This window comes from Chiloscyllium plagiosum, unplaced genomic scaffold (genome assembly GCF_037043375.1).
Source record: "Chiloscyllium plagiosum isolate Xiang-an unplaced genomic scaffold, Cpla_swu_hap1 HiC_scaffold_31, whole genome shotgun sequence".
In the NCBI taxonomy this organism is placed as follows: domain Eukaryota; kingdom Metazoa; phylum Chordata; class Chondrichthyes; order Orectolobiformes; family Hemiscylliidae; genus Chiloscyllium; species Chiloscyllium plagiosum.
The window spans coordinates 6,237,797-6,260,822 of record NW_028270169.1 but is presented as its reverse complement, the minus strand read 5'-3'; the positions used below and the strand labels follow the sequence as shown (position 1 = coordinate 6,260,822).

General features: G+C 47.4%; 1 protein-coding gene across 6 annotated transcripts in view; it reads left to right on the top strand.

The window, feature by feature from the left end:
- LOC122548230 (transient receptor potential cation channel subfamily V member 3-like) overlaps positions 1-23,026 on the top strand; it is a 100,265-nt gene that overhangs the window by 40,340 nt on the left and 36,899 nt on the right. For 4 of the 6 annotated variants that reach the window (XM_087977178.1, XM_087977180.1, XM_087977181.1 and 1 more), the window contains exons 6-12: positions 6,230-6,307; positions 10,528-10,608; positions 12,048-12,095; positions 13,864-13,997; positions 15,507-15,686; positions 15,792-15,935; positions 19,688-19,977. In XM_087977178.1, coding sequence (XP_087833304.1) covers positions 6,230-6,307; positions 10,528-10,608; positions 12,048-12,095; positions 13,864-13,997; positions 15,507-15,686; positions 15,792-15,935; positions 19,688-19,977 — 955 coding nt within the window. The remainder of the gene's footprint in view (positions 1-6,229; positions 6,308-10,527; positions 10,609-12,047; positions 12,096-13,863; positions 13,998-15,506; positions 15,687-15,791; positions 15,936-19,687; positions 19,978-23,026) is intronic. The other 2 variants (XM_087977183.1, XM_087977184.1) reach the window with 2 other exon arrangements.

Genomic DNA, 23,026 nt, shown 5'->3' with positions numbered 1-23,026 from the left:
TGTCAGTGCTGGCTCTTTGTAATTGAGAGACACCAAAACCAGCAAAACCCAATAACAAATAAAATTGTGAAATAATGATGCCAAACTTTTAAAACGCTGTAAAAAATAGCTTACATTTATATAGCACCTATTACAGCCACTGGACTCTTTATGGTACTCCCTCAGCACTGACCCTCTGACAGTGCCCACTCCCTCAGCACTGACCCTCTGACAGTGCGGCACTCCCTCAGCACTGACCCTCTGACAGTGTAGCATTCCCTCAGCACTGACCCTCTGACAGTGTAGCATTCCCTCAGCACTGACCCTCCGACAGTGCCCACTCCCTCAGCACTGACCCTCCGACAGTGCCCACTCCCTCAGCACTGACCCTCCGACAGTGCCCACTCCCTCAGCACTGACCCTCTGACAGTGCCCACTCCCTCAGCACTGACCCTCCGACATAGAACATAGAACATAGAACATCGAACAATACAGCACAGACAGGCCCACGATGTTGTGCCGAACATTTGTCCTAGCTTAAGCACCCATCCATGTACCTATCCAATTGCCGCTTAAAGGTCACCAAAGATTCTGACTCTACCACTCCCACAGGCAGCGCATTCCATGCCCCCACCACTCTCTGGGTAAAGAACCCACCCCTGACATCTCCCCTATACCTTCCACCCTTCACCTTAAATTTATGTCTCCTTGTAACACTCTGTTGTACCCGGGGTAAAAGTTTCTGACTGTCTACTCTATCTATTCCTCTGATCATCTTATAAACCTCTATCAAGTCACCCCTCATCCTTCGCCGTTCCAACGAGAAAAGGCCTAGCACTCTCAACCTATCCTCGTACGACCTATTCTCCATTCCAGGCAACATCCTGGTAAATCTTCTCTGCACCCTCTCCAAAGCTTCCACATCTTTCCTAAAGTGAGGCGACCAGAACTGCACACAGTACTCCAAATGTGGCCTAACCAAAGTCCTATACAGTTGCAACATCACCTCACGACTCTTGAATTCAATCCCTCTGCTAATGAACGCTAATACACCATAGGCCTTCTTACAAGCTCTATCCACCTGAGTGGCAACTTTCAAAGACCTATGAATATAGACCCCAAGATCCCTCTGTTCCTCCACCTCACTAAGAACCCTACCGTTAACCCTGTATTCCGCATTCTTATTTGTCTTTCCAAAATGGACAACCTCACACTTGGCAGGGTTGAACTCCATCTGCCACTCCTCAGCCCAGCTCTGCATCATATCCAAGTCCCTTTGCAGCTGACAAGAGCCCTCCTCACTATCCACAACTCCACCAATCTTCGTATCATCTGCAAATTTACTGACCCACCCTTTGACTCCCTCATCCAAGTCATTAATAAAAATTACGAACAGCAGAGGACCCAGAACTGATCCCTGCGGAACTCCACTTGTAACTGGGCTCCAGGCTGAATATTTACCATCTACCACCGCTCTCTGACTTCGACCAGTTAGCCAGTTTTCTATCCAATTGGCCAAATTTCCCTCTATCCCATGCCTCCTGACTTTCCGCATAAGCCTACCATGGGGAACCTTATCAAATGCCTTACTAAAATCCATGTATACTACATCCACTGCTCTACCCTCATCCACATGCTTGGTCACCTCCTCAAAGAATTCAATCAGACTTGTAAGGCAAGACCTACCCTTCACAAATCCGTGCTGGCTGTCCCTAATCAAGCAGTGCCTTTCCAGATACTCATAAATCCTATCCCTCAGTACCCTTTCCATTACTTTACCTACCACTAAGTAAGACTAACTGGCCTGTAATTCCCGGGGTTATCCCTATTCCCTTTTTTGAACAGGGGCACAATATTCGCCACTCTCCAGTCCCCTGGTACCATCTCCGTTGACAGTGAAGATGAAAAGATCATTGCCAACGGTACTGCAATTTCCTCTCTTGCTTCCCACATAATCCTAGGATATATCCCATCAGGCCCGGGGGACTTGTCTATCCTCAAGTTGTTCAAAATATCCCACACATCTTCCTTCCTAACAAGTATCTCCTCTAGCTTACCAGTCCGTTTCACACTCTCCTCTTCAACAATACGGTTCCTCTCATTCGTAGATACTGAAGAAAAGTACTCATTCAAGACCTCTCCTATCTCTTCCATCTCAATACACAGTCTCCCACTACTGTCCTTGATCGGACCTACCCTCGTTCTCGTCATTCTCATGTTTCTCACATACGCATAAAATGCCTTTGGGTTATCCTTGATCCTATCCGCCAAAGATTTTTCATGCCCTCTCTTAGCTCTCCTAATCCCTTTCTTCAGGTCCCTTCTGGCTATCCTGTATCCCTCCACTGCTCTGTCTGAACCCTGTTTCCTCAACCTTATGTAAGCCTCCTTCTTCCTCTTTACAAGACATTCAACCTCTCTTGTCAACCAAGGTTCCCTCACACGACTATTTCTTTCCTGCCTGACAGGTACATACATATCAAGGACACGTCGTATCTGTTCCTTGAAAAAGTTCCACATTTCCACGACAATCCTTCCCCGACAGCCTATGCTCCCAACTTATGCTCCTCAGATCCTGTCTTACAGCATCATAATTACCCTTCCCCCAATTGTAAAACCTACCCTGTTGCACGCACCTATCTCTCTCCATAACCAAGGTGAAAGTCACAGAATTGTGATCACCATCACCAAAATGTTCACCCACTAACAAGCCCATCACTTGTCCCGGTTCATTACCGAGTACCAAATCCAAAATGGCCTCCCCTCTGGTCGGACAATCTACATACTGCGTTAGAAAAGCTTCCTGGACACACTGCACAAACACCGCCCCATCCAATCTACTAGATCTAAAGAGCTTCCAATCAATATTTGGGAAGTTGAAATCGCCCATGACTACTACCCTGTGGCTACTGCACCTTTCCAAAATCTGTTTCCCAATCTGTTTCTCCACATCTCTGCTGCTATTGGGGGGGCCTATAGTAAACACCCAACAAGGTGACTGCACCTTTCCTATTTCTGACTTCAGCCCATACTACCTCCAAAGGCAGATCCCCCTCGAACTGCCTTTCTGCAGCCGTTATACCATTTCTAATTAGCAACGCCACCCCCCCCCTCCTTTTTTACCACCCTCCCTAATCATACTGATACATCTGTAACCAGGAACCTTCAACAACCATTCCTGTCCCTCTTCTATCCACGTTTCCGTGATGGCCACAACATCGTAGTCCCAGGTACCTATCCACGCCTTAAGTTCACCCACCTAATTTCTGATACTCCTTGCGTTGAAGTATATGCACTTGAACCCATCTCTGTGTCCGCAAGTATTCCCTGTCAGTGCTACCTTCTTCACAGCCTCCCCACACACTTGGACAACCTGACAAACAGCTAGCCTACTTGCTGGACTACAAGTCCGGATCCCATCCCCCTGCCAAATTAGTTTAAACCCCCCCGAAGATAGCTAGCAAACCTACCCCCCAGGATATCGGTGCCCTTCTGGTTCAGGTGCAACCCGTCCTGCTTGTACAGGTCCCACCTTCCCCAGAATGCAGTCCAATTGTCCAAATACCTGAAGCCCTCCCTCCTACACCATCCTTGCAGCCACGTGTTCAACTGCACTCTCTCCCTATTCCTTGCCTCACTGTCACGTGGCACCGGCAACAACCCAGAGAAGGCGACTCTGTCTGTCCTAGCTTTCAGCTTCCAGCCTAACTCCCTGAGCTCTTGAATGACCTCCCCACCCCTCTTCCTACCTATGTCGTTGGTGCCAACGTGCACCACGACTTCTGGCTGCACACCCTACCCCTTAAGGATTCTGAAGACACGGTCCGAGACGTCTCGGACCCTGACACCCAGGAGGCAACAAACCATCCGAGAGTCTCGCCCATGTCCACAGAACCGCCTGTCCGTCCCTCTAACTAGAGAGTCTCCTATAACTAGCGCTCTCCGCCTCTCCCCCTTTCCCTTCTGAGTCTCAGAGCCAGACCTCGCACCACAGACCCGGTCACTGCAGCTTACCCCTGCTAGGCTGTCCCCCCCACCAGTATCCAAAGCGGTATACCTATTGTTTAGGGGAATGACCACAGGGGATCCCTGCACTGCCTGCTTCCTCCCCTTCCCACCTCTAACTGTTACCCAGCTACCTCTGTTCTCTGGCGTAACTATGTCCCTGTAGCTTCTATCTATCACCTTCTCAGCCTCTCGAATCATCCTCAGTTCATCCAACTCCAGCTCCAGTTCCCTAACGCGGTCTGTGAGGAGCAGGATCTGACTGCATTTCCTGCAGATGAAGTCGGCAGGAGTATTGGTGGTCACCCCTACCTCAAACATCCTGCAGGAGGAACATTCCACTCAAATATCAATCACTTACCTTCCCGACCAGCTCTGCGCTCCAACCTCACTTCCGACAGTGCGGCGCTCCCTCAGCACTGACCCTGTGACAGTGTAGCATTCCCTCAGCACTGACCCTCCAACAGTGCAGCACTCCCTCAGCACTGACCCTCCGACAGTGGCCACTCCCTCAACACTGACACTGTGACAGTGCAGCACTCCCTCAGCACTGACCCTCCGACAGTGCGGCGCTCCCTCAGCACTGACCCTGTGACAGTGTAGCATTCCCTCAGCACTGACCCTCCAACAGTGCAGCACTCCCTCAGCACTGATCCTCCGACAGTGGCCACTCCCTCAACACTGACACTGTGACAGTGCAGCACTCCCTCAGCACTGACCCTCTGACAGTGCGGCGCTCCCTCAGCACTGACCCTCCGACAGTGCGGCACTCCCTCAGCATTGACCCTCTGACAGTGCGGCACTCCCTCAGCACTGACCCTCCGACAGTGGCCACTCCCTCAACACTGACACTGTGACAGTGCAGCACTCCCTCAGCACTGACCCTCCGACAGTGCGGCGCTCCCTCAGCACTGACCCTGTGACAGTGTAGCATTCCCTCAGCACTGACCCTCCAACAGTGCAGCACTCCCTCAGCACTGATCCTCCGACAGTGGCCACTCCCTCAACACTGACACTGTGACAGTGCAGCACTCCCTCAGCACTGACCCTCCGACAGTGCGGCGCTCCCTCAGCACTGACCCTCCGACAGTGCGGCACTCCCTCAGCATTGACCCTCTGACAGTGCAGCACTCCCTCAGCACTGACACTCTGACAGTGCCCACTCCCTCAGTTCTGACCCTCTGACAGTGCCCACTCCCTCAGCACTGACCCTCCATCCGACAGTGGGTCACTCCCTCAGCACTGACCCTCCGACAGTGGGTCACTCTCTCAGCACTGACCCTCCGACAGTGGGTCACTCTCTCAGCACTGACCCTCCGACAGTGGGTCACTCTCTCAGCACTGACCCTCCAACAGTGCCCACTCCCTCGGTACGGACCCTCTGACAGTGCAGCACTCCCTCAGCAGTGTCCAGTGAGCTTTGAGTGGTTGAGGCTGGTGTGCCAACTGACTCACATCAACACCAGAGGCCAGAGGGTGCTGTGGTACAGTGGGGTACTGTCCATCCCTCTGGACCAGTCCCACCTGAGGCTGTGGTGGTAGAGTGTGCAAACAGCTTGATTGAAACAAATATAAATGGTACAACTCGCTCAACAGGCTCCCTGGGATTGACCCTATGACAAGGCAAACACCATTAGGAGCTGGCAGGTGTGGGCCATTCAGTCCCTTCTCCCTGCTGTCCCTGCCTCACAGCACCAGAGACGCGGGTTCAATTCCCACCTCAGGCGACTGTCTGTGTGGAGTTTGCACGTTCTCCCCGTGTCTGCGTGGGTTTCCTTCGGGTGCTCCGGTTTCCTCCCACAGTCCAAAGGTGTGGAGGTTAGGGTGGATTGGCCTTGGGGAATTGCCCAGAATGTTCAGGGATGTTCAGGTTAGGTGCATGAGTCAGGGGTAAGTGTAGGGTAGGGGGAATGGGTCTGGGTGGGTTACTCTACGGAAGATCGGTGTAGATTAGTTGGGCTGAAGGGCCTGTTTCCACACTGTAGGGATTCTATGATCTATGATACAACTTGATTGCAGTGTGTAGATGCCGTTTAACTATGTAAGGGGCAGCCAATGGGTTGCTTTCTCTACCTACCTACCCGGTCATTTGTAAACCCATCCCCAATGATAAATCTGTGCAGCAAATCAGAGACAATGCAATCTGACTCTGATACTGCTGTGTATCAGGCTGTTGTCGAATGCTCTATTTGTCTGTAAAATAGTGAGAGAATAATTTGATATTTAGAGTATTTATTCTGCACAGCAGTTGTGAGCGTTTTAAAGGCGAGGATATCATTGACGGATGCTTCAACTATCAGATGGATTTTGGTAAACTGAACAGGTATGCACTTTGATTTCTTAATAGTCAGGTGTAGCATGTATCTCATTGTGAAGCAATATTGACCTGACACATCCAACAGCAGCATATAGTCGAGTTTCTGACTCGCTGTACATTACAGTGGTGCCTGGGGATTAACTGGAGGTAAGCTGTTGCGTTTTTGTAAAATGGAAAACCAATTTGACAACTTGTTAATGACAACAATCTGATTATTAATATTCACTTGGTGCCTCTAATTGCAATCTTTCATTAATTAAGAATGACTAGGGTAGGAATACGGTAGGGTAGGAATGGGTCCAGTCAAGGATAGTAGTGGGAAGTTGCGTGTGGAGGCTGAAGAGATTGGGGAGACACTGAATGAATACTTTTCATCAGTATTCACTCAGGAACAGGACATTGTTGCCGATGTGAATATTGAGTCACAATTAATTAGAATGGACGGCTTTGAGGTATGTAGGGAAGAGGTGTTGGAAATTCTGAAAAGGGTGAAAATAGATAAGTCCCCTGGGCCTGATGGCATTTATCCTAGGATTCTCTGGGAAGCAAGGGAGGAAATTGCAGAGCCATTGGCCTTGATTTTTATGTCCTCTTTGTCTACAGGAGTAGTGCCAGAAGACTGGAGGATAGCAAATGTGGTTCCCTTGTTCAAGAAGGGGAGTAGGGATAACCCTAGTAACTATAGGCCGGTGAGTCTCACTTCTGTTGTGGGCAAAGTCTTAGAGAGAATTGTAAGGGATAGGATTTATGAACATCTGGATAGGAATAATGTGATCAAGGATAGTCAGCATGGTTTTGTGAAGGGCAGGTCGTGCCTCACAAACCTTATTGAATTCTTTGAAAAGGTGACGAAGGAGGTAGACGAGGGTAAAGTAGTAGATGTGGTGTATATGGATTTTAGTAAGGCGTTTGATAAGGTTCCCCATGGTAGACTACTGCAAAAAATACGGAGATATGGCATTGAGGGTGAGTTGGAGGTTTGGATTAGGAATTGGCTGGCTGGAAGAAGACAGAGGGTAGTAGTTGATGGTAAAGGTTCATCTTGGAGTGCAGTTACTAGCGGTGTTCCGCAAGGATCTGTTTTGGGACCATTGCTGTTTGTCATTTTTATAAATGACCTGGAGGAGGGGCTAGAAGGTTGGGTGAGCAAGTTTGCGGATGATACGAAAGTCGGTGGAGTTGTTGACAGTGAGGAAGGATGTGTCAGGTTACAGTGGGATATAGATAAGTTGCAGAGCTGGGCAGAAAGGTGGCAAATGGAGTTCAATGTAGGTAAGTGTGAGGTGATTCACTTTGGTAAGAGTAACAAAAAGATGGGGTACTGGGCTAATGGTCGGATACTTGGTAGTGTGGATGAGCAGAGGGATCTTGGTGTCTATGTACACAGATCTTTGAAAGTTGCCACCCAGGTAAATAGTGCGGTGAAGAAGGCATATGGTGTACTGGCTTTTATTGGTAGAGGAATTGAGTTCCGGAGCCCTGAGGTCATGTTGCAGTTGTATAAGACTCTGGTGCGGCCGCATCTGGAGTATTGTGTGCAGTTTTGGTCGCCATACTATAGGAAGGATGTGGAGGCACTGGAACGGGTGCAGAGGAGGTTTACCAGGATGTTGCCTGGTATGGTAGGAAGATCGTATGAGGAAAGGCTGAGGCACTTGGGGCTGTTTTCATTGGAGAAAAGAAGGTTTAGGGGTGACTTGATAGAGGTGTACAAGATGATTAGGGGTTTAGATAGGGTTGACCATGAGAACCTTTTTCCACGTATGGAGTCAGCTATTACAAGGGGGCATAGCTTTAAATTAAGGGGTGGTAGGTATAGGACAGATGTTAGGGGTAGGTTCTTTACTCAGCGAGTCGTGAGTTCATGGAATGCCCTGCCAGTAGCAGTGGTGGACTCTCCCTCTTTATGGGCATTTAAACGGGCATTGGATAGGCATATGGAGGATAGTGGGCTAGTGTAGGTTAGGTGGGCTTGGATCGGCGCAACATCGAGGGCCAAAGGGCCTGTACTGCGCTGTATTTTTTTTCTATGTTAATTCTCCAGTTACATTCCTGAAATGTCTATCAGTGTGTTCATTATCCATTAACAATCCTTCAGTCTGTCTGTCAAAGCTCCCTGACCCCACTTTGCTGCCTTTTCTCTGTAACCCTCCATTCCCTTCCTGACTGAAATCTGTACGTCAGGTTGGAATCTACTTAACAACCCAGCCCTCTGTGGTAAATTAATCCCCAGATTCACTCCACTCCGAGAGAAGAAATTCCTCCTCATCTCTGTCTCAAATGTATGATCCCTTATTTTGAGGGAATGCCCTGTGCTCCTGGACTCTCCCAAGGGAAGACAAACGTTTTGCATCTCCCCTGGGGAGTCCTCCTGAGGATGTGTATGTCACCTCTCATTCTTCTAAACTCCAACAAGTAGAGTCGCAGGTGGATAGGATAGTGAAGGCGGCGTTCGGTATGCTTTCCTTTATTGGTCAGAGTATTGAGTACAGGAGTTGGGAGGTCATGTTGCGGCTGTACAGGACATTGGTTAGGCCACTGTTGGAATATTGCGTGCAACCCTGGTCTCCTTCCTATCAGAAAGATGTTGTGAAACTTGAAAGGGTTCAGAAAAGATTTACAAGGATGTTGCCAGGGTTGGAGGATCTGAGCAGGCTGGGGCTGTTTTCTCTGGAGCATCGAACACTGAGGGGTGACCTTATAAAGGTTTACGAAATCATGAGGGGCATGGTTAGGGTAATTAGACCAAATCTTTCCCCTGGGGTTAGGGAGTCCAGAACTAGAGGCCGAAGGTTTAGGGTGAGAGGGGAAAGATATAAAGGGACTTAAGGGGCAACTTTTTCACACAGAGGGTGGTACGTGTATGGAATGAGCTGCCAGAGGAAGTGGTGGTGGCTGGTACAGTTGCAACATTTAAGAGGCATCTGGATGGGTATATGATTAGGAAGGGTTTGGAGGGATATGGGCCAAGTGCTGGCAATGGGACTAGGTTACTTTAGGATATCTGGTTGGCATGGAGAGTTAGACCATAGGGTCTGTTTCTGTGCTGTACATCTCTATAACTCTATGAGTCTAACTATGTGCTCAACCTATACAACCCGCCCTCATAGAACAGTCCCTCCATAGCTAATATCAGCTAGTCAACTTTCTGTGCACTGCCCCCAATGCCAGTACGATTTCCTTAGATAAAGGACCCAAACTGTTCCCAGTATTCCAGCAGTGGCTCAGCAAATGTCATGTATTGATTTAACAAGGCCTCCTCTATTCCCTTTGAAATAAAGGCTAACATTTATTTGCCTTCCCTATTACCCACTGAACCTGGATACTATTTTCTTGTGATGCAGAGACAAAGATCCCCAAGTCCCTCAGTTCTGTAACTTTCTGCAGCCTTTTCCCATTTAAATAATAGTCAGCTCCTCGACTCTTCCTGCCAAAGTGCATAATTTCACATTATATTCCATCCACCACTTGCTTGATCTGTTTATATCCTTCTGCAGACTCTTTGTATCATCCTCACCTCTTGTCTTTCTGTTTATTTTAGAGTCATCTGCAAACTTCGCAGTAATGCTTTAACCGTCCACATCCAGGTCATCAGTATGTGTAAGCTATAATTGTGGGCCCAGCACTGATCCCTGAATTACAGGCTGTGATTCCGAAAATTCCCCTCCTATCCCAACTTGCTTTCTTGTCTTACTTTGTCAATCCCCATCCATGTATATATAACTACCCCACCCCCCTCCCATATCATGGGCTCTTAACTTTATAAGTAGCCTCATGGGTAATACCTTATCAAATGCCTTCTAAAAACCCAAATATATTACATCTACTGTTTCCCCCTTATCTGTCCTGTTTGTTATCCCCTCAAAGAACCCCTGAAAGTAAATTTGTCAGGATGATTTCCCCTTCATGAAGCCACACTGACTCTGCTTACTCAGATTATGTACTTCTAAACACTCTGCTATATCCTTTATACAACGCCTCCCTATTAACAGATGTTCAGCTAATTGTCCTAATTATGTTTTTCCTCTCCATCCCTTTTTAGATTAGGGTTTTATATCAGTAGATTTTCAATTCTCTGGGACTTTTCCAGAATCTAACGATTCCTGGAGGATTACTGCCAATATACCCACGATCTCTGTCCCTACTCCTGTAAGATGATGGGAGTCTCGACGTACCATCCAGCAGCCCCCTGTGATGTTCTGTTTTTGTTGTATTTGATTTCACAGCTCGTATAAACCTTGTGAAACAGCAGTGAAAGATAATTACGCCCTGCTCGGCTGTCATGTTGATGAAAGTCAAACTGCCAGGTACTTGCGCTATTTGACATCTACATCCCACAGGCTGGTACTCATAGCTCATTCAATCAACTGTTTCAGACACCTCTCAGGGCTTGAACTCAGCTGGTCTGGCTTAGAGATAGGGACACTACCCTTGGACTACAAGAGCCCTTGATGCAGTTATGTGTTTTGCTGTTCTAGTTGTTGATTTTATGTTGGTGCTTCCATCGGAACCATGAATGATATCCCAGGGAGACAAATGGTAAATCGGAAAAGTAACCCCTTGTTGACGATGCTCCCACCACCACAACCAGTTTAAGACTGGACCCCTCTGGGTCACCTGACCAACTGGCTTAAAGGGGTAGCATCGTCAACTATAGACACACAGAGAACAGGTGCAGAAGTAGGCCATTCGGCCCTTCAAGCCTGCTCCATCATTCAATCTGACCATGGCTGATCACGTAATCTCAGTATCCTATTCCCAGTTTCTCTCCATACCCCTTGATTCCTTTAGCCATATAGGTCACGTCCAGCTCCCTGTTGAGTATATCTAATAAACTCGTATAAACCTTGTGGGCGGCACGGTGGCACAGTGGTTAGCACTGCTGCCTCACAGCGCCAGAGACCCGGGTTCAATTCCCGCCTCAGACGACTGACTGTGTGGAGTTTGCACGTTCTCCCCGTATCTGTGTGGGTTTCCTCCGGGTGCTCCGGTTTCCTCCCACAGTCCAAAGATGTGCATGCCAGGTGAATTGGCCATGCTAAATTGCCCGTAGTGTTAGGTAAGGGGTAAATGTAGGGGTATGGGTGGGTTGCGCTTCGGCGGGTCGGTGTGGACTTGTTGGGCCGAAGGGCCTGTTTCCACACTGTAAGTAATCTAATCTAATCTAAAAAAAAACTGTCACCAACAGCTTCCTGTGGGAGAGAATTCCACAGGTTCCCAACTCTCTGAGTGATGAAATTCTTCCTCATCTCAATCCTGAATTTGAGACAACCACCTGATTAAGGAGCGTCGCTCCGAAAGCTAGTGCTTCCAATTAAAACCTGTTGGAGTATAACCTGGTGTTGTGTGATTTTTAACTTTGTCCACCCCAGTCCAACACCGGCTCCTCCAACTCACCAATCCTGAATGGCTTCCATCGTATTGTTAAACACACAATACAGGTTTCTTCATTTTGGGGAATTGGATTAGTCATCCTGGCTCTATGCGGTTCTGGTACAGTTCCTTGCATCCTAAATCAATGGTTGTACGTTTCTCAGCTTGAACTGCTTTCGCTGCAGTTTGCCCCAGTGCCTGCCTCCTTTGTCACTCTCCACCTCCCCCTGAACCACTGACTGTGGTTTCTGGTCTTTGTGCTGGGAACTGATCCCTGGTGAGGAGGGGATGGCTTGCTCGGACCTGATCTGTAATCCGTGTTCCAGTCTGTGCGAGAAGACTCAAACTCTCCTTTATTGTTTTGTGTGGCCAGAGTGAACAACAAAGATGGAGCTCCAGTCGGGTGCAACGATGAACCCAGGTGAGAATCCATCTCCTTCCCCCGGGCCATCTGGGAGGGCTAGGAGAGACTGACTGAAAGAACCTGAATTTCTGTAGCACCTTTCACAGCCACAGGACTTAGCATCCCAAAGTGCTTTTCCGTCATTGAAGAATTTTCAAAGAACAGTGACTGCTGTGATATAGGGAAATTTGGCCTTCAGTTCATACATAGCAAGATCCCAGCAAGACAATGAGATAAAAGATTGGTTTGGATTAATATTGGTCTGGACAGCTGGGTGGAATTGCAACATACTCACAGACTTAGAAAGCACACATCACTGGCAGAGATGGTAGCACACTGGTATACAGGAGGAAGGGGACATTGACTCTGGACCCCATGAAACCTCATGACTTCAGGTTAAACATGGGCGAGGAAAGCTCCTGTACGTTAGCAGTTACCACAAGTACGACAAACATGGACATATCCGGGTATGAGCTGACATGTGATAAGTAACCTTTGCCCCACAAAAGTGCCAGGCAATGACCCTCACCGAAATGACAGAACTTAACCATTGCACCACCTTGATAGTTCATGGCGTTACCATCACTGAACAGCGGGAATATGGAATGTTCTGCCTGGGTGAGGCAGATCAACCTCAAAAATGTTAAACAGTACTTGGATAAACACTGGAAATGTTGTACTGTTCAAGGATAAGGACCGTGTTTAGGAAAATGGGATTAGTGCGACATAGGGAGAGGTTGGACAAGCACAGGACCTTTTTTCTTTAGAGCATAGGAGACTGAGGGGGGCCATGTAGAGGTATATAAGATCATGAGAGGTATGGATAGGGTGAATGCACTCAGTCTTTGTCCCAGAGTTGGGGAATCGAGGTCTAGAGGGCATCAGTTTAAGGTAAGAGGAGAAAGAATAAAAGAGAACCTGAGGGACAACATTTTTACACAGAGGGTGGTATGCATATGGAATGAGCTGCCAGCAGAGGTGGTTGAGGCAGGTACATTAACAATATTTAAAAGGCATTTGGACAAAAGCATGGATAAGAAAGGCTTAGAAGGATATGGGCCAAGGGCAGGGAAATGCGGTTAGCGTGGATGGACATTTTGGTTGGCATGGACCAGTTAGGGCCAAAGGGCCTGGCTCCGTGCTTTAGGATTCTATGACTGTCTGACTCTATCAGCATAGACCGATGGGCTGATGGGTCTCCACTGTGCTGTATAACTGTACGAATTGTCCCTCCCTCGACACTTGCATCAGTTTCATGTCCAACTGCATGATTAGTCCTCATTAAGAATCTGTTCCATAGTGAGGACAAGAGTCACATGTAGTCAGACTAGACACTCATACCTGAATAACTTAACGGAGTTATGAGAAGATTGGCTGTTCTTGTAGTTATTGGGTATTTTGGTGAATTCAGGTTCCAATCTCAACACAAACTCTGAGTTACTAGACTGGCACCATCACCAACCATCGCCAACCATCATTAACCATTGCCAACCATCACCAACCATCATTAACCATTACTAACCATCATCAACCATCACTGACCATCACCAACCATCATTAACCATCACCAACCATCACCAACCATCACTAACTATCACTAACCAGTTACAACTGACACCTTGAGCAAGAGATGGACCACCCACCAACATTCCATAACTAAACGCTTCAGTCAACAGTCCTTGGGGCCTCTGGGTGAAAGTGGTGATTGGATTGGGATCAGTTGGGAAATAGCGGATGTTCTTAGATATTGTTGGGAAACTGAATTTGTCCCCTTCATTCTGTCAAGGCATCAGCTCGATTACAAAGCGTGTCGGATTCAGCTCTTCAACGCCATCTTTGAAGGAGATCTGGACACCATAGATACCTTACTTGGAAAGGTCAAGGAATCTAATGGCTATCTCTCTCATCAAATATTAAAAGGTAAAGATTGAGAGAGAGAGAGAGGAAGTCATTTTTTATGAAGCACTCTCAACTCTGTCCCTTAGAAATCCCTCGAACCCTCCACCCTGATTATTTTGAGGCCTGCTTGAATTGTCTGAGGGAGCTTGCTACCATTAATCCGCTTTTGTCTTTGCTTTATCTGGAGCCTAGCGAGTGATAGGAGAGGGTATGGGCTAGTGATATTATCTCTGGGCTGTTAATCCAGAAACCTCGTTAATATTCTGGGGACCTGGTTTCGAATCCGGCCATGGCAGATGATGGAATGTGAATCCAATAAAAATCTGGAAATAAGAGTCTAATGATGACCATGAACCCATGTTGGAAAATACCATCTGGTTCACTAATGTCCTTCAGGGAAGGAATCTACCATCCTTACCTGGTCTGGCCTACATATGAGTCTTCACCTGCTGCAATGTGGTTGAGTCTTAGATGCCCTCTCGGCAATTAGGTGTGGACAATAAATACTGGCCTAGTCAATGACATCCATGTCCTGAGGATGAATTTTTAAAATGTGGTAGAGGATACACCACTGCAGAGTCCCTCAGAAGATGATAATGAGGTGGTTTATTCTGTGAGCGTGAGATGTACAACCACATTGGGTCAGGCAGAAAGACTAGGACTGATGGAGTGGGGACAGATCTGTCTGCTCCCTCCAAAAGCTGGGCCAAAGCTCTCAAACCACAGAATGGTGGGGAATGGATGTGTGATATCAATAGAATGGGTGGATCCAATGGGAAATGAACATTAACCCCTTCAGAACCATTTCCCTACACTCTCCTTTGACTACTGAAAGATTCAACAATTAGGCAAAGTTACAAAATGTCCAGATGGAGAGATACCAGGGAGGATCAGTATTGTCTAACAGATCTCACAGAGAACAAGTGGATAGGAATACAGTTAGCACAGGAGAACGGGTTGCTGGAGTTAGACACTTTATCACAGGAGGAGGCCGTTCAGCCCATCATGTCTGTGAGGACTCTGAAGGAGCAATTCATTTCATATCATTTTCCTGCCTCCTCCATGTGACCCTGCCCATTGGATCAGACTGGTATCTGAAAAGAAAAATCTTTCTTGTTTTTTTGGTGAATGGATTAAAAATATATCAGGCCCCCAAAACAATCAGCTTTGCAATGAGATGTTGGTCAGTGTGGGAAGGCAGAGACTGAGATCGGGTTTGGAAGTCTGGATGCTTCCTATTGGGATAGGCCTGGGGCTGTGTGGGATATTAAATGCAACTTTACACTCATTCCCTCAACTTTGAGAAATGGTGGAATGTAGAGACTGAACTTATGAAAATAATGGGGAGATGTGGGGTTTTATTTGGGAAGAGTGAGATACAGAGGGTTCAGAAGGTCTGCTACCTCAATGTCCTGGTCAGGTCTGAGAGTTCAGCAGATCCTGGGAGGGAGGAAATTAGCAGGAACCCCCTCCAATAGGAACATCTGGAGCTTCCCTCACTCTGGACTTTCTCACATCACTCACACACAGATCCAAACACTGGTCAGACCTGCCTGATGAAAGCCTTACTAAAAATAACAAACAAAGCAGAGGATGCAGCCCAAGACTGCAAGACTGTGGAGATTGTCAAGAAGCTAATCTTCTTCTCAAGGAAGACTGGAGACCTGGAAGCCTTTATCAATGCAGCCTACACTGACAAGATTTACAGAGGTAGGAAATGAGGCTAGATTTCCCAGTATTAGCTTTCCATGTAAAATATCGGCCACACTCCCCACCTCAGGTGAAAGGTCAACTGTGATGTGTCTCTGTCTCCAGGACAGACAAGTCTGCACATTGCAGTGGAGCGCAGGAGGTGTGACCTGGTCAAGCTGTTGGTCAGAAACGGTGCCGCTGTTGATGTCATGGCCAAAGGAAGCTTCTTCCGCAACAAGAAACACAAAAAATGTTCCTTCTATTTTGGTGAGTTCAAACAATAAAATCTTAAATACAGCAAGGATAAAGAAGATACCACACATTCACTGACTGACACACTCAATCTGACTGACACACACTCACTCACTGATGCACACTGTCTCACCAACAGACTCACTGACTGACACACTCTCTGACTGACATATACTGTCTGATTGACACACACTCACTGACTGACACACACTCACTGACTGACGCACACTCACTGACTGACGCACAATGCTTGACTGACAAAACTGCCTGACTAACACACACTCACTGACACACTCTCGACTGTCACACATTGTTTGATTGACAAACATTGTCTGACTGACACACACTCACTGACGGACACACACTGTCTGACTGATGGACACTGCCTGACTGACGTACACTGCCTGACTGATGCACACTCACTGACACACATTGCCTGATTGGCACACAAATGTCTGACTGACACACACTCCATCACTGACACAAACTGACTGACTGATGCACACTCATTGACTGATACACACTGACTGATCCACACTGTCTGACTGACACACATTGATTGACATACACTCACTGACTCACAGACACAGTCTGACTGATGCACACTCACTGACTGACACATACTGCCTGACACACACTCACTGACTGATACACACACTGCCTGACTGATGCACACTTACTGGCTGACACACACTCACTGACTGACATGCAATCACTGATTGACACACACTGCCTGACTGACGCGCACTTACTGATTGACACACACTGACTGATCCACACTGTCTGACTGACACACATTGATTGACACACACTCACTGACTCACACACACAGTCTGACTGATGCACACTCACTGACTCACACACACGGTCTGACTGATGCACACTCACTGACTGACACACGCTCACTGACTGACACACAGTGCCTGACTGACACACTGCCTGACACACACTCACTGACTGATACACACACTGCCTGACACGCACTCACTGACTGATACACACACTGCCTGACACACACTCACTGACTGATACACAATCCCTGACTGACACACACTGAACAAATGAGACACAGGGACACAGTCGAGGATTCGACAAATAAACAAGTTAGTGAAGTGGCAGTGGGAGAGAATGGTGGAGAAAAGCCAGATTATGGACACGGATTCTGTGGTAATCTATGGTATGTTTGTGCAGGTAATAGTTCAGGGACTGGGAAAGGGTGGAGCCTCCCAGCTGACATGTTTAAATCACACAGACACCCCATCCCTCTATCACTCAAAAACATTAAGCCTGATCGGATTATTCCCGCTCACACCCTGATGACCTTTCACCCTCTATCTAATCAACAAACTATTGCCCTCTACTTTAAGATTCAAAGACTCTGCCTCCATTGCCTTTTGAGGAAGGGAGATACACAGAGTCATGGTGCACCATGGGAAGGAGGTCTCATTGGGTGGCCCAGAGCCATGTTTCATCAGTGACATCCGCTTTGTATTCCTGATGAAGGGCTTTTGCCCGAAACATCGATTTCGGAGCTCCTTGGATGCTGCCTGAACTGCTGTGCTCTTCCAGCACCACTAATCCAGAATCTGCTCCATATCCACCCGGTCAAGACCCCTCAGGATCGAAGAGGATTCAGTCAGGTCACGGCTGACTCGTATAAACTCCTGCAGAACAAGCCCAGTCTGACCAGTATTCCTCATCAAATGATCCACCCAGGGCAGGGATTAGTCTGGTAACCTTTCTCTGAATTAACTCCAACAGCATTTACAATCCCTCCTTAAACAATGTTCTGTACACAATACTCCAGATATGGTCTCACCAGTGCCCTGTATAACTGGAGCATAATCTCCCTCTTCTTTTGTTCACTTCCAGTTGCAATAAATTAAAACATTCCACTCATTTTCCTTTTTGCTTGCGTTTTGATGATTCATGCACTGGGACACCCAGGCCCCTCTGTATCTCAGAGCCCTGCAATCTCTCACCATTTAGATGCTCAGCTTCCTTTACATTCTCTCCGCCAAAACAGACAATTTCTTTTCTTAATTTTATCCCCCACTTTCCAGATCTTAATGGAAGTTATCCAAATCCCTCTTCAGCATCCTCCTGTCCCCATCAAACTCACTTTCCAACCCGGCCTTGTGTCATCAGTAAATTTGGTAACAATTCTGTCCAGCCCGTCATCCAAATCCTTTCTATAAATTGTAAAGAGTTGAGGTCGCAGCATTGATCTTTGAGGAACACCACTTGTTACATCTTGCCAGCCAGAAACTGACCCATTCTCAGTTTCTCTTGGCTTAGCCCATCCCCTGTCCATGCGAATGTATTATCCATGACATTACTGTAATATGGCACTTTAGCAAATGCTTTCTGAAAATCTAAATACATAATATCCACTGGTTCCCCTTTAACTACAGTACATAGTACTTTTTCAAAGAATTCTAATAAATGGGTTAAACATTGCTTCAAACCATGTTGACTCTGCCTGACTATTGTGAATTTATCCAAGTGTCCTCATGTCATAGAGTTATAGAGATGTATAGCACACCACTTCTCAGCCCATTGGCCCATCTGGTCCAGATCCTGTTGTAATCTGAGGTAACCCTCTTCGCTGTCCACTACACCTCCAACTTTGGTGTCATCTGCAAACTTACTAACTGTACCTCTTATGCTCGCATCCAAATCATTTATGTAAACGACAAAAAGTAGAGGGCCCAGCACCGATCCTTGTGGCACTCCACTGGTCACAGGCCTCCAGTCTGAAAAACAACCCTCCACCACCACCCTCTGTCTTCTACCTTTGAGCCAGTTCTGTATCCAGATGGCTACTTCTCCCTGTATTCCATGAGATCTAACCTTGCTAATCAGTCTCCCATGGGGAACCTTGTCGAACACCTTACTGAAGTCCATATAGATCACATCTACCTCTCTGCCCTCATCAATCCTCTTTGTTACTTCTTCAAAAAAACTCAATCAAGTTTGTGAGACATGATTTTGTCTTTAGTAAGAGCTTCTCACATTTTCCCAAAGACAGGTATTAAACAACTGTCTATAGTTTCCTGCTGTGAGTCTCCCTCCCTTTTTGAATACCTCGCTGTGTAACCTGGAACTAGCCGTGCTCCATTCCCTGTTGCAGTAGAAAGCCAGGGTTCCGTGTCAGTGACGGACTAGTGAAGCATTGAGATGTTTACTGGTCTCTGCTCCTGGCGAAGACTTGGCCAATCGTATATTAATGAGTGTTTCATATCCCAACTCCTGGCTGGTAGTGGAAGACAGGTGTGATGTGGAAAATATCATGTTCCTCTTCAAGTCACTTCCCATCCATCAGTGTCACTGGGTCAGAATCCTAAAATTCCCTCCCTAAGGGACATTGTGGGTCAACTCACAGCACATGGACTGCAGCGGTTCAAGAAGGCAGCTCACCCCCACCTTCTCAAGGGGCAATTAGGGACAGGCAATAAATACTGGGCCCAGCCAGTGACACCCACATCTGGCGGGTAAATTATAAAATGATCAGGATAGGATAGTGATGCTCTCTGCAGTCAAAAAGCTTGGAACATTTCCCATGATGATGTGAGTTGAGAAGAGTGGTTATCTGTCATTGTGGGTGGGGTGTGGGGGAGGGGGAGGTTGGTGATGGGAGTCATGGCCATTGGAAAGGAGCAGGGGGGTGGGGGAGGGAACTGGGGTGCAGAGATTATTATGTCTATCAGGCACAGTGACTTACAAGATGGTGTTGTTTCCCCTCCCCCTGCTCATACGGGACCCAGGAGGCTTCCCCCTCAGTCTGGCTGCTTGTACCAACCAACTGGACATTGTGACCTTCCTGATTGAGCATGGCGCAGACCCCCGGGCACAGGACCGGGCAGGAAACACGGTGCTACACGCCCTGGTAACCATCGCCTACGACACGGTGGAAGCTCGGAGCTTTGTGACAGAGATGTACGACTTTATCCTGATGAGGAGCACGGACATATCGCCCAGCGAGAACCTGGAGAAGATCACCAACCTCCAGGGTCTGACACCCCTGCACCTGGCTGCTCAGACCGGCAAGATAGGGGTAGGTTCCCAATCAGTGGGCTCTGATTGGTCAAGGCAGAGATCTGACTGGGTTAGCCTTGGGGAGGAGGAGTTTGTCCAATCGAGAATCCATTCAGAGAGGAGCTAACAGCTGAGTTACTGTGGCACTGGAGACATACATGGACAGAATGGGGGTGGAGACTCATTCCCTACAGGACAATCAGTTTCCTAGCTTGAGTCTGTATGAGAATTAATTGCATTTTGCATGAAGACCAGCTAATGATTTCTAAGTATTCTCAAAATGAATGAAGAGTCCTCAGCTCCTCAGGGATTTAATCTCAGATTATCCTGATTATAGGTACTGGGCCTGAAGTTATAAATACCGGGGCTCTGAGTTTTGAACAGATGGGAGATTTTTGTTTGAAGTGGTCAATGTTGCTGATGAGGTGCTCCAGAAGATGCAGTCTGTGCTTGCATCCTGCAGGAGGTGGTCTGTAATTACTCAGGGCCCTTTGGCATTCAGTTCGAGCAACTGGGTTCAATTCTGGGCACAGCATCTAAGGGAAGATAGTGTGGCTCTGGAGAGGTGCAGTGCAGCCGAATACCATGGGGCTAGGGGTTCGGAAGGGGCAGGGTATGTATACTGGACTTAACTCTCTTGGCTGGGGGAATGTGACTGCGGTACTGGAGATTGTTAGATAGTGATTACACCACATGGACTGTCGCGGTTCAAGAGGACAGCTCACCACCAGCTAATGGCTAATAAATGCTGACTCAGCCAGCAATGCCTATGCCTCATGAATGAATTTCTCTGCAAATCCCTTAAAAGTCAAATTCTCATCTAGTGAATGAAAGATGGCATCAGTGAAAACTGTTTCGTGTCATCAGTAAAGGGTGAAAAAGAATGAGATGAAACTAGTGAAAAGACTCATCAGTCCCTGTGGTCTCGGCTCGTGCCATTGAACTGTGTTTCCCTCAGTTTGGTTCCCTTTCCCACTCTTAGTCCATGTCTCTGTATATTGTCTATCAGTGAGAGAGGGGAATGTAAGAGGGGTAGAGTTTAAGTTACAGACTGTTATGTTAGCAGTCAATCTCTTTGTAATAAGGAGCTCAACAAAAAAAACTAAAACCTGCAGATGGTGGAAATCTGAAACAATCAGAAAAACAGAAAACGTTTTCCCAGGATGTTGCCTGGTCTGGGGGGACTTTAGCGAAGAAGAAAGTTTGGATAGACTGGGTTTGTTTTCATTGGAATGATCTAATGGAAGTTTATAAGATTGTGAATGGCATAGAATGAGTGGAAAGTATGAGGATTTTTCCCAGTGTGGAGGGATTAGTTACTAGGGGATACAGGTTCAAGGTGATGGGGGGGTTGGGGGGATGACATTTAAAAGTGATGTGTGAGGCAGGTTTTTCACACAAAGGGTGGTGAGTCCTGAAACGTGCTGCCAGAGGTGGTGGTGGAAGCAGACACAATAGCAGCATTCAAGAAACACCTGGATGGACACAGGAATAGGAAGGGAATGGAGGGATATGGATCCTGTAAGTGAAGCCAGTTTCAGTGTGGAAGGACAAAATGTGTTGGGGCAGGCTTGGAGGGCCGAAGGGCCTGTTCCTGTGCTGTATTGTTCTTTGCTCTTTGTTTGTTGTAAATTACCAGAGAAGCTCAGCAGGTCTGGCAGTATCTGTGGAGAGAAATCAGAGCTAACGGGACCTGAGGCATTGCCTCGGTTTCTCTCTGCACAGCTTGTGCCAGACCTGCTGAAGTTTTCCAGCAATTCTGGTTTCAATGACAATAAGGAGCAGTTTGAGTGTTAACTACAGAAAGCTGGTGAGTGTTTTCTTTTAGTTTGAATCCATCAGTCGGGTAAACGTGGGACCCTGTGTAGTTCCTCATCAGATTTAGGATGATTCCAGGGATAGTTTGGATTGATTTCCAGACTGCTGCCCCAGCAGAGTAGTAATCTGGACATAGCAACCTTGAAAGACTGGGGAAGGGGGCATGCTATTCATTTGGAGATGCAAGACATAAACCAATTGGATTTTGTCGGGTAAGGATACCACAGGATAGAGGGTAAATGAAACTGAGATGGAAATCCATAATGATCCAGCCTTAGGGCGACTGTCTGTGTGGAGTTTACACATCCTCCCCCCTGTCTGTGTGGGTTTCCTCCGGGTGCTCCAGTTTCCTCCCACAGTCCAAAGATGTGCAGGTCAGGGTGGATTGGCCATGGGGAATTGTCCATAGTGTCCAGGGATATACAGGCTAGGTGGGTTAGCCATGGGAAATGCAGGGTTACGGGGATAGGGCAGGGGGTTGGGTCTGGGTGGGATGTTCTTCGGAGGTTTGGTGAAAACGTGATGGTCCGAACGACCTCGCTTCGACACTGTAGGGAATCGATGATTCTGTGATCTGATTGAGTGATAGAATGGGCTGAAGAGGCTGAATGGCCTTTTCCTGTTCCTCATCTGCTTGGACGGGTGATGATATCCTTCAGATAATTAACCTTGTTCACTCGGCCAGAATCAGGGACTGCCTGACGAGGAGAGGTTGAGTAGACTGAGCCTGTACTCATTGGCATTTAGAACAATCAAAGGTGACCTTATTGAAACAGATAGGATCCTGAGGGGGATTGACAGGGTGGGCGTGGAGAGCTTGCTTCCCCCTTGTGGGAGAGTCTGGGACCATGGGGCATGCTCTCAAAATAACGCATCACCCATATAAGTCAGGGGTGAGAAGGAATTTCTTCTCTCTGTTATCGCAACGATATTATTAAAAGAGAAGCTCTACCAGGATATTGTCAGGAATGGAGGGTTTGAGATACTATGAGAAACTGGAAAGACTGGGACTTCATTCATTGGAGTGTAGGAGGTTGAGGGGTGACCTTACAGAGGTTTATAAAGTCAGGAGGGGCATTGTTAAGGTCAATACCAAAGGATTTTTCCCTGGGTTGGGGGAGTTCAAAACAAGGGGGCATATTTTTAAGGTTTAAACTTTTTTACAGAGAGGGTGGTCAGTGTGTGGAATGGGCTGCCAGGGGAAATGGTGGATGCAGATATGGTTACAACATTTGGTGTAATCACTATCT